Raw genomic sequence first — 12672 nt, 5'->3', positions numbered from 1 at the left:
GGGGGGGAAATTAGGCAAATGCTGTCGATGAGCCTTGTTCAGAGGCTGTTTCAATTAGAGTTGTATGTCTTTTTTCTCAGCCATCCATTTCCTCACTTGCCCGTTGAGGCCACAGTTGACACAGGCACACGCTCACAGCTCCAGAACATCTCTAAGGCAGACCAGAAGTGCATCTAGCTCAGCCTTATGTCTGTGGCAGTGGCCAGCACTATGTGCTTAGGGAAATGATAGAAGAACAATATAAACATGATTGATTCTTCCCTTATTGCACCGTGCTAATCTCTGACAATGTGAAGATTAAACCAGTAACTTACAGGTAAGTTGTTACTAAATCAGAATTCATCTGTCCCTAGTGATCACTGGAGAATTCCTACCTTTTGAGTACTTCCAGACAATGGTAGGAACAGGATAACCCTCTGCAGAGCAGTTGAGAATTACAGCTTTTCCGTAGATCCCATCCTGATCACTGGGCTGAACCACAAACCTGGGGGGCACTGTGGGAGGAAGCAAAAGGAGACGTGAGAATCTGTGTGACTTACCAGGTAGCTCAAAATGACAGGCCAGTCAAATAAGGAGGAATAAAATTTAATAGCAGAAAGCAAAAATTAAAACCAGATTTTTTGAATATCCACTTATATAGTAAAGTTGGTTTTACATGATTATTTACTTTCTGAATAAAATCTCAATGTATTTCTTGCCACACAACAAAGCATTGGTCTTTATAGGATACAAAAATAAATTAATAAAAATCTCTCTATAGGAGAAATTATAAATTGGAGTAACAGATAAATCATACTGTCATGTTCAGAAAAGAAATGCTTTCTAACAAAGCAGAGGTTTGACAGATGCCTAAGAACAATTGAAGTTTTCTGTGTTTGTTTTTCTGTAACAGTGAACTAGTAAGCCTTAGAAAAATAATTATGTAGTATAAATAATCTTAAAAAATAACACTTTTAGCAGCAAATAAATAACTTTATGTTAAAATGAGGGTGTGTGAACCATGATTCCTGATGGGACATCTCTTTCTAAACAGCCATAGAAAGGTTCAACACAATTTGCTTGCATTAAGGTGGAGAAGTCTTACTGCAAAAGATGTATGTGCATCAATGTATATATATCATTAGACTTATTCTAAGGCATCATAAAACCACTTTAATAAGTCTTCCAGACACAGGCAAGTATACATCTATTTATACATAAATAAGAGCTGCTCATCTCAAGGAAAAGCTCTACATGTTTCAAACACAGATACACAAGGAAGAAAAGAGGTTGTGACAATGCTAGACCTACAGTTTGCCTTGAAGGCCTGATACTAAATGGTAAAGTTTCAATAAAACCTGCAAAGCAGACGAAAGTCTGAAAGAAAAGCTGAAAAATGTGCAGAATGTTGAAAGACCCACAGAAGTTATTGAATATGGGAGGTGCTTAATGGTTGTATTAAAGTCAGTTAAGGTCACAGGTTTTCATTGACGTCCTATTCTTTGGTTCAGTACATGAAGAAGTAAATACCTGAGAAAAAAAGTTAAATTATTTGTGTCCTTAAATCCATGTTATTTTTTTTTGTCATTTCTTACAGTGCTACAGAGAAAGTGGAGTAAGGTGACAGCCTGTGACAGACTTTTTTTCTTCTCAAATCAAGTACTGCAACACACTCAGATCTAACGCACTAAAGGAGAAATCCTAATAGTTCCTTGCCCACTGCAGCGTATTCACATGGGGACACACGTGTAGCCTCATGGATTCACAGCTCCACAGGTCCAGCCAGCGGTGACTTTGTCTCAAAGTTGGGGGAGACAGAACACAAGGCCCAATCATCCCTCCTTGCTCTGACCCAAAACCCCATCAGACTGCACCACCTACAGAAGTACCAGAAATTAAGAAAGACAGTATGAGAGAGGGTTGTAGCATGAGGAAATGTAAGGCAGCACAGAAGGGGATCATCAGTACAGTGACTATCTACCTGGGACCTGAAACAGCTCTTAATGGCCATGAATACACTACTACTTATGCTTCAGAAAAGTGGTGTGGCTGAAGCACAGAAGAAGTACCCATGCTATATTATATGACTTCAAAGTATGAACACTCTCACAGTTTATGCAATAGCACCTCCCATTATACCGGATAGTCCCAAGTTCTCCTTAAGCAGAAACTTAGCTTGCCGGTGTTGGTATGGACAAGACTGATGAAAGTTGGAGGCATCTACAGATAATCTCCAGGTGCAGACAACCCTCCTCACAATGGCTTGAACCTTCCTCCCTGTGCCTCCATAATCCTGACTCCCCTCCAACTTTCTCTTTCCACCTTCATAGACACAACTGGTTTTTAAAAGAGGAGAACAATCTTCTGGAGAGAAAAAAATCCCTTTAGCTTGACCTTTTGCTTATTGAATCCTATAGCTATTATGCAAAGTTATCGCCTAACTATGTACGAAGAAGTTCCACTGCTGTTTGAAACGTGGCTAGAAGAAATTGAAGGAACTAACAGCATTAGACACTACTTTGTACTAGAAGATATATTTACTGCTATCAAATATTTCAGCTTTCCAAACAATTCTGCCACACTGACAAATATATATCATATGTTATGTTAATTCATGATAGGTGAGCATCAAACATGAAATCCCAGAAACAGCAGCTCTGGGCAATCACCCACCCTCTTCTAATTATCTGTTCACAGAAGACATTTGGTTCAGTAACTCTTTTCTCACTGTTCTGTGTTCATTTTATCACCAAACACAAAAGGAGTCCCAAGTATTTATTTTCCAAAGCAGGTGCAATTAGTTGCACAAATAGATTTGATTTTATCACTCAGCATGGTGGCATCAGCCTGTTTCAACTCAATAACTGTAAGTAAATTTGTATTCACAACTTCTGAAAAATTAATTACATGCTGCTTATCCATAAACAGCATAGATCGAAAAAAAAAAAAAAAAAGAAACCACAAAAACATCTCAGTTGTATCAGTCTTACAGGTGAATGATTACAAATGATGCAATGGAGTGATTGATAATTACTGGCCTCCTCTACCACTGAAAAGTGTGAAGTGTGTAATGTTTTTTTTAAACCCACTTTACACTTGTCTTTGAAAAACATTTTCTTTGTATTCTTCATTTTCTGTGGATGACACTGTCAGAAAGTGCCAATTTTTCAGGAAAAAATTATATTAGTATATTAAATGGGTAGATGTATGCAGAGAGTTCTAGAAAAGTTAAGCAAGATTGCCTAGTCTGGAATAAAGGCAATCAGCCTTTACTATTTGTATTAAAGTTATCTGTTAAAATAACTTTTTTGTCTAATCATTTTGGCCATATATAGAAAAAAAAGGATGGATGCCAAGTATAAATTTTGTTTGAGCATTTATTTGAAAATGCATCCTTCCACATCTTTAATGAGCTCATGCAGATATTCTTGCTGTGTTGTGTCTTTAGCATTGACAAGCTCTGAATATGGCTTTTGATCCTTATGATTTCAGTGTATTTTAGATATGTATATATATATATATATAAACATATTTTTTTTTCTCAGATATTATTGTTATTCTTAATTGTAATGATTATTTTTAATGATACTACAGCAGGAACTGTGAAAATACAGTTTTGCTGTATATGCTCCAGAACCAGGTGTATGATTAGCAATCACATGGCTTCCTTGTGTTGCTCCATAAATTAAGTATGATGTCTCAACCTTAGTTTGCAAAAACTCTGCCCACATCCAGTAATAGAAACAATTTCTACATTTAGTAAAGCTTTGGCCTTCCTTTAAGTCCAGTTATAAAAGTGCCAGGTGCTGCTCCGATTTTGAAGACATGAACCCTTGACACCTAGTCTTAAGATTGCCAGTAGATATCAGAAAAGACACTATAGCAGAACAAAATTACTTATTCAATGACCTTTCAATTCTTTCTATATTGCTGTCTAGGTAAAACCAAATGATTTTTCTTCTTATAAAAATTATTAAAAAGTAAACAGACAAGACCTTTACATTTTTCCTCCTCACTGATAGTTTGCTTCTCAATTTTATTTCAAATTAATAACTTGTTCACTGCTATGTGCTACCACATTTTGGCAGACAATGCAGTTAACTACTTGATCTAGATTTTGATACTTAGCTTTAGATTATAAAGCTGCATTCACTTATTCATTATCTTATAGGAATTAACCCTTAAAGAAAATTTGCTAAGTAATTATTTAACCAAGTTAATTTGCCTGATATGCTTAAGTAGAGGTAATGAAGAAAATAAAGCAATTAGTTCTCTTCCTCTCTGCTGCAAAGGTGTGGGCCTCCTCTCACCCTCTAGAAGGGAAACACTCTGAAATAGCTCACAAATATGACAAAACAGTTCTACTTTTATTGTCACCTTTGTTTCAGCAACACAGTCCCTTGAGCCCATAAAGGACGGTATTTAAAATTACTTTCACAGTGAGTTTCTGTTAGGATCTTTCATTTAATGCAGCCCACAGATCTGTGACCAGAAATGAACTGTTGAATTGTTTAGTGTAAGAGCAGTAAGTTGACAGATGCAAACTATTTAATGGCTGAACTCAAAGGACGTAAAAAAAGGTGTTTTCTATCAATATTGTGACTAGCACTCTATGTCTCTCACAAAGGGAAAACAAAGGATGGGAGCAATCAGAACAGGATTTTGAAGATAACATGAATGTCATTGTGCGATTTTAATGGAAAGAAAATTCTTTTATTATCTCCTTGTGTGAAACAATTCAGAGAAGATGATGTAACAGGAGTTGGTACCCTAAGAAAATACTGCTTGCTAGTGTCATGGCTGCTCGCAATGATGACCTTTACAAGCTACTAACTAAAATAAATTTATGAGTGTGTGATAATGTTCCTTGATTTCATTTTGCTTTATGTAAATCCAAGAATCCTTTCTGACTCTTCTTTATGCCAGGGACCAGGTGATAAACTCACACACTCCTTCCTGGACTTCAAATCTATGTAAATGCTTCTGGCTCCCAAGAACAGCAATTAATCTCACACTGGAGAGCAATTCTGAACAGGAGCTCCTCCGGTGGGCTACTGGAGTGAGTTAAAAAGTAATCTATGGCATTGGCCCAGAATACATTTCATTTTTACATGGAATATTTGTACTTTACATTTAGATCATCCTGTCAAAATGATGGAAGAAATTTAATCAGCCAAAGCAACCATTGATGTATTAATGAATGAGATGATTAAACACTGTACTTTAGCAAAGATGAACAGTTATTAAATTTGGTCGTTGGACCTAAGGGGTTGATTTAACTGGTTTAGTGAATCCATTTGCTATACAGTTCGAGAAAAAAAATTATGTACTTTTGCAAAATGAGACAGTGCCTAGTGGTTTGTGTTGATCAGGTTTGTCTAATGAGAACATTAAATAGGATGTGAATCATTCAATAATAATCTTCAAAGGCACAGTGTAAACACCAGCAAAGAAAGTAAATTGGTTTTGACACCAGCTACAACCATAAATCTTTTCCCCCTGCTCTTCTATCACATAGTGAATTTGCTGCATCACACCAGCACCACTACCACCAAACATCAAGAAAACAGAATGATACTCACTTCCTATCTGGAAGATTCAAGGCTCAGGGACTCCTCATTGGATGCCTAACTATCTAATGATACTCAACTTTCCTGGCAAGTGTAAAATGAAAACACATTTACACTTAACTTACTAAATGGCAGGTTATTAGGTATTTGAAGACCTTATCTCAATTTTAACTCATGATGCCGTCACTAACAGGAATTTTAAAATCATGATTTATGCACCCACTAGTATCTTTGAATTCTCTTTTCTGAAAAATTTTGAACCCATAATACATTTATGAGCTTTTTCATTCTGGTTACCAGTTAAATTCTTCTCCGCTGCTTTTATTTTATAATTATTTAATTGTCATTTTAGGAAACCTTACAGAAATTAATCACACGTGATAAAGTGTATATAGATTTTTAATCACTCTTCAAAAGACAGCCATAGTGAGTAAAGCCTTAATTAATTTCACATCATGATATAAATAGTTGGCAGAGAAGATATTTTCCTAATTTCCATGGATGGCTTCCATGACAGGTTCCTATTATTTCCTTTTTCCTAAAAGCATGCCTAGCAGACCAGGAGTATGACAAGAAATAAAATAATCAAAATAATAATGATTTATGAGTTTTGGAGAAACCTTTCTAGTTTGCAAATTTTTGAGGCATTTCCAGAGGAACTGCAGACTGCCGTCTGGCAGAGCACAATATTTTGAGAAGGAAAACTGTGTTTTCTCTCCCCTGCACTGCCTACCTGCTGTCCCTAGCTGCAGTGAAGGTTGTAGGCTTCTCCCAGTGCCTAATTAATGAACTTTTAAAAGATATTCCATAAACATTAAGAATAACCAAGCCTGCTTTTCTGTAGATTTGTATCTTGTAGTTCAGTACGGATTCCAGTCGGAGCATTTATTGTGTTTGTAGAAGGGTTTACCTGAGTAGAGTCTCCAATGATTAGTATTGCACTCAGTAAAGGTGTTTGTGATCAATCATCTCTTTTCATTAAGTTTTCAGGCTTTCAGCTCCACTGGAGGCATTTTGCCCCTTTTCTGATTTGTCTGAAATTGGTCAATAAATTGTGGAGAGAAGTACTGGCAGATCTATGTGTAGAGTGTGTGACTGTCTCATTTCCAGGTGCTCACCAAGAAACCTGTGGCAGAGAGAACTGAGGTTGCTCTAAGATCTTCTTACCCAGGGTTGCACAGATGCTCAAAAACTTTCTCTTCTCACTTGCTTTCAGCAGGAGCCTTCCATCCATCTCCTGTGTGATTCTCTACAAGGAAGCCCTGTGAAAAACTGTCATTTTCCTCTGATTTAAAGCAGAGAATCCAGAGAGAATCCAACCTTGCTGGCCAGGTACTTTTAGGGCTCCTTATTGCCACTTGGTTGCTTTTATGGAGCACAAAATAACAGGAAAATCAGTGAAGATTTACCGTAAGATGTCCACAGATTTTAAGAGACCAATGCCTGTTTTTCTTTTGCCATTTAATAGTCCTGGCAAAATGAAGATGCAGCTTGCATTTAGAAAATAATATTTGTAGGAAGAATATAGAAAATACATTTACCAGACTTAAAACTTAACAGAAAAATATGAATGTCAAAAAGTAGCAGACACATGCAATTTCACAGAGAAAGTATTGAGACAAAAAAATCTCAAATTATAAAGCCAAAGAGTTGATGTTGTTGGATGATTCTGAAGAAATTTGTGTACTCACTTGTAGTTAAAATGTAAGAATAAGGAGCTGACCTGAGTTTCTTCATTCATCTTAAGAATGGACTAGATTTAGATTCTACTTCTGCATCTACCCATGTACCATAAAATGGACTCCCACTTATTTTGGAAACATGATAGCCTTCATAATTTTTCACTCTACTTTTTAAATGAATACAAGGAGATTATAAATAAGGAAAAAGGAACTTTGTGGGGAACAGTCATATTTTCCTTTACTTTCTTCTCCGATTCCCTGTCTACTCTCCTATCAAAATGCACACACTTCACATAAATAAGATTCCCAGAACACATCCCTTGATATTTAGGAAAGCCAGCATTTAAGTTTAAAGCACACTGCTGAGAAATCATCACACAATACAGATTAGAAACAAGAGGATTTTAAGTACCATTTCTTCTCCCTTTATTTGGAGAAAAAACACTTGCTTGATTTAGAAAAATATTACGTTTCAGCTATATGGCACCTATGAACAAAAATATGAGGAGAGATCAGAAATCCTGGATTAAAAGCAGGCAGCTGAAAACCAAGTCTTCACTTAAATGTGTATAGGTCAGGTGGGATGCAGATGAGTGGTGATCAGTGATGACTCTCTGATGGCTGTCTGTCTTCTGACCTGAGTGGGATGAGACAGCTGAAGCAGTTCATTATGAGGGAAAGAGGTCAGTACAGGGTTTTGGCAGAAAATTCAGGTCAAACATCATAGTGTATTTACCCTTTCCTCTCTGAATGAGAACTATTATCCCAGATGCATAAACAAAATTGATTAAGATGTCACCATCTAAACTGATACAGAAAGAGGAGATAGGAGAGAGGCTTAAATAAGGCTGCTGCAGAGCACTAGTTAGGCAGGCAGATAAGCAAGAGAGTAAGAATGAAGTAGCCCTCATAACCTCAGCCCTCATGAGTCACAGGACCAGGACTCTAGAGGCTTCAAGCCTCTGGGTAAAAGAGAGTGAAAAGCTACCCTCTGTCATTCCCATGGGTTTATAAGGATGCCCTTCAGCCACACATACCCAAGACCTGTCATCCCACTGCTGGGTCCGAGCCCTCATCAGGATGTGCAATTAGAGCAGCAACACACAAGGGGAAAATGGAGGTGTTGGTGTCAGTGGTGTGAAAAGGGTACGAGAGCAGGCTCCCCAACACTCCTCCCCTGAACATGGTGCGAAAATGAATTAATGCCAAACAAGGCAGCAAGAAGCAGTTGTGTCCAGAAGAGGATTTGCCCACTGACAGCAGGAGGCAGGGATGTTGCAGTCCAGGCAAGGCAGGGAGAGCAGGGACACAGTTAGGGGGGAAGACAGGACTTGTTACCATCAGAGCAGAAATACCCACATGTGGGCTCACTTGAGCTGTGATAACCTCATGGATCTCAGTGATGAAAAAAAGACAGTGTTTGCGGAGAGACAGTTTTTAGTGGTACTACCTGTGTCAACTTTTTTCTTTTCTCTGTTTCTGAAGATCATCCTATCAACCCTGTTGTGATGAAATGCCTGCAGGAACCTATACAGAGTTGTTAAAGTGATTAAATACCGTCACTTCAAACGCTGAGTATAATTGCAAATCAGATACAATCTTAGCTGTTATTAGATACAGCATTTCTGCATAGGGCAGACATAGCCAGTGGACTGTCTGTTGTGATGGGAGGTTGTCAACTTTTCCTTCTAAAGGAAGCGAGAAGGTGAGGAAAATCTTTTACTATTAGGATGATGGATAGGTTTCAAATCTAACAGAACATCTTAGAAAAAGAATAATTACATGCATGTAGTTAATTAAACCACTTAACTAAAGAATTGCTGAATAGATGGGGAAAGTAGTAAACATCTGTACTGAATAACACAAGATTAAAAGCAGTCTTTTTTAATAATTACAATTATATTAATATTAAAACTTGTGAAAAAGTGTTGAGGCTATTTGCTGCTGAGTTTTGGTAATGTTAGCATAAAAAAATAAGTATGCACATTCTATAAGTGGAAAACTAAGGAATAATCCATTAAAGGTACCCTTTCGACAGTGGAAATAATTGATTTAAAATGAAGAGTTGTTCAGAAAGTTTTGCTTCAGTTGATTTTTTTAAGGGAGACAAAAAGCCTGGAAATGATGGCAAAAAACCTTGAATGGTTTTAAGATTTATCTCAATAAACTTATGAAGGGATATAACGTAGTGATCTGCAACAGGCAGAAATAACCACAGTCACTTGCAATACTACAGCATGTGCCACCATCCTCTGAGGAGTCTAATATGGCTTGATAGCAAGAAGGAGATGGTGAAGAGGGAAGAGTATAAATATTTTATCTAAAAAAAAAAAAAAAAAAAAAAAAAAAAGAAAATTTAAAACACCTTGAAAAGCTTCCAAAAAAAAAAAAAAAAGGAAACCATTTAGTTTTGTTGAAGTTTTGCACAGTAAGTTTGAAAATGTATCAGAAGGCATAATCTCTAGGGAACTTGGCTAAGGTGTGACATGAAAGGTAAAAGCTATTGAAGGCAAGGTATCTTTCTAAAAGATCTTTTCCAAATAAAAGTGTTTACTTACTGAAACTGTATTAATCTCTATTTCAAAGCAAAATGTTGTGAAGTCAGCATGAGCAAATAAATCATGCTAAGTGCATAATAAACACAAATAAGAAAAAGAACACCAGCATGGTAACAGGGCAATCTTTTCCCTCTGAAGCCAACATCAATGCTTTGCTTTTTTAATTGACATAACATTATATGAGAGACTGATCTAGAAAAAAAAAAGTGAACAATCAGGCTACAGCAATAACAGAGAAGAATTTGATACCATTTCAAAGGTTTGATTCTAATGAATGGACTTGTGCCTCACAAAATTTTCCAGGAAGTCAGTCCTGTGCCTCCCCCATCCACCCCGTGTACTCCAGTGTTGTTGATTAGTTTTGAGACTTTTAGATAGAAGAGACATATTAGTTTCTGTGCTTCATTGCTCTGTGTGCTCTCTATTACGAAAAGAGGGATTACCATATTTTCCTGGGTTTTATACTTCCCATCAAACAGATGTCATTACAAAATACTGATGAATTCCATTTAATTGGTGCCCTTCAAACTAATTACATCTACTTACCTCTCACAATTAATTGGCTTTGGTGCTCCACAGCTGCTGCATCATTTCTAGCTATACAGGTATAATTCCCATTATGCATCAGTGAAAGATTAGAAATCCTTAAGGAGCTGGTGAAGTCAATGTTGTCAATCGTCACCCCGAGGCTGGCTGGGATGGGCCTGCCGTCCTTCTGCCAGGTGATTGTGATGGGCAAATCTCCGGAGACCACCACACAGGGAATGAAGACCCGTTGCCCGATGGAGAATCTCGGAAACTCAAAAGGCTGAATAAAAGGGGGAACTGAAACAAAAGAGGAAAGAGGAGCTATTGCAGTTGCAGTCTCATTTCTGAAAATAACACAATGGAACAGATGTGCAGTGATGGATATGTAAAATCAACACCTTCAATAGCCATAGAGCACTGTTTAGCTAAAGAAACCATGCGTTTTGCAAATACCTTTTTTTCCTTGACTACCCAATGCATAAGCAGAGATCACATACAGTGAAATCCCTGGCTTCTAGAGACACCAGACACCACTGGCAGATTTCTGCAAGAGTACTGAATACCTCTTAAGAAATCATACTGCCACCTGGTGACTCTCCGGGTCTTTGACCAGTGGTCTTGCCTGGACACTCCAGGAAGAGCTCAACAGGGCCTTACTTAGGGTTACAGAATAAACCTGGAAGAGGCTTCAGCTTTGCCTCTGGAACATGATGAAAGGGAGAAGGGAGTGTAAACTTCTGTAACTGCTTCTGGCACTTATTTCTTGCTGTTTCAAATCACAATTCTTAATGAGATTGAGTAGAGGTATGAAGTGAAACACATATGCAGTACTTCTAGTGCAGCAAATTAAGTTAAAACTGATTTCTGAACAAAGGGCCACTACAACACATAAACTATCAAGCTGGTATTTAGTTCCTGGTAAGCATATTTGGCTTGGCAAATATTTTTATTTTTTTTTTTTACTTATTATTCTGTGGCTGACCTCCCCCCACCAAAAAAAAAAAAAAAAAAAAAGGCAAACTAACAAAACAAAACAACAACAAACCCAACAAACCACATGAAAGAAATACTCATATTTTCTACCATATTGAAGAATTTCACTTCTTAGAAAACATTTTGGTTTTAGGTGTTTCTAATAAAAACAAAGGAAACAGTGAGTTGGTTTCAATAAACAAAGCAGGGGTTAATGGGCATGCCTCAATCTCTCCAAGTTGTGGTTGCAACATTTACTAGTAACTTGCTAAACTGAGAATCAAATACCCACTCAGATGAAGGAACTGACATCTGTTCCTCAGGGGAACACTCTAACAGCCAGGGCATGGATCTAATACTGGTTTCTATCAATCACTCCTGAAAAGATTATAAAACCAACTTTGCAAGCAGTACTCAAATGCTCATTTATCAAAAGAGAAGGTTCCTAGAGGTTATGTGTCTTAAACATAGGAGTGTATTTTCCTACTCTTGCTTGAGAGATTATTTATATGCACTCTGTAGTATCTTGGAACATCTTTAACTGGAAAGATTGAAGGATACCCACAGCAGAACATTTATACTGCTGTATATTAGCTAGCTTCAGAAGAAAATTGAGCTGGTGGCTTCATGTAATTGTATTTCTTTTGTCCTTTCTCCCTTTAGCAAGTCTAAGCCTGTGTTTTCCCTGGAACTAAAGCAGAAAAGAAGCAGAAAAACTCTTCGAAGTGGTTGAAATGTATACCAGCCCATTGACTTCCCCAACAGCATTTTCACCAGTGTCCTATTTCTGGGATGCAGGTATAGGTATTAGTGACCATTACTATGGTAGTTCAATGTATTCCTTCTGATTCTTGCGTGTGTTGGCTGCTTGTCCATCAGGAGTAAGAAAGTTTATCATTAAGGAAGCGACACCAAACCGCGCAAAGGGCAAAGGTGTCATTCAAAGGCATGTTCAAATGCTTGTGTACGTGCATATAATTGTGCACAAACCACAGAATCACAGAATGTTAGGGATTGGAAGGGACCTTGAAGGATCATCTAGTCCAATCCCCCTGCCAGAGCAGGAACACCTAGATGAGGTTACACAGGAAGGTGTCCAGGCAGGTCTTGAATGCCTCCAGAGTAGGAGACTCCACAACCCCCCTGGGCAGCCTGTTCCAGTGCTCTGGCACCCTCACTGAGAAGAAGTTTCTTCTCAAATTTAAGTGGAAGCTTTTGTGTTCCAGTTTGCACCCGTTGCCCCTTGTCCTATCATTGGTTGTCACTGAGAAGAGCCTGGCTCCATCCTCGTGACACTCATCCTTTATATATTTTTAAACATTAATGAGGTCACCCCTCAGTCTCCTCTTCTCCAAACTAAAGAGACCCAGCTCCCTCAGCATT

The 12672-nt window shown here is 37.7% G+C and overlaps 1 protein-coding gene across 1 annotated transcript in view; it reads right to left on the bottom strand.

Annotated features, from left to right (window-relative positions):
• The window catches only part of DSCAM (DS cell adhesion molecule), a 471903-nt gene that overhangs the window by 151176 nt on the left and 308055 nt on the right, over nt 1-12672 (bottom strand). Inside the window, exons 9-10 of the mRNA XM_082049341.1 lie at nt 10336-10614; nt 375-494 (exon numbers count right to left, since the gene is read on the bottom strand). Coding sequence (XP_081905467.1) covers nt 375-494; nt 10336-10614 — 399 coding nt within the window. The remainder of the gene's footprint in view (nt 1-374; nt 495-10335; nt 10615-12672) is intronic.

Source organism: Streptopelia decaocto (genome assembly GCF_964273445.1).
Source record: "Streptopelia decaocto genome assembly, chromosome: 1".
Classification (NCBI taxonomy): Eukaryota; Metazoa; Chordata; class Aves; order Columbiformes; family Columbidae; genus Streptopelia; species Streptopelia decaocto.
Note: the sequence above shows the minus strand (reverse complement) of the source record. Positions and strands in the feature narration are given on the sequence as shown.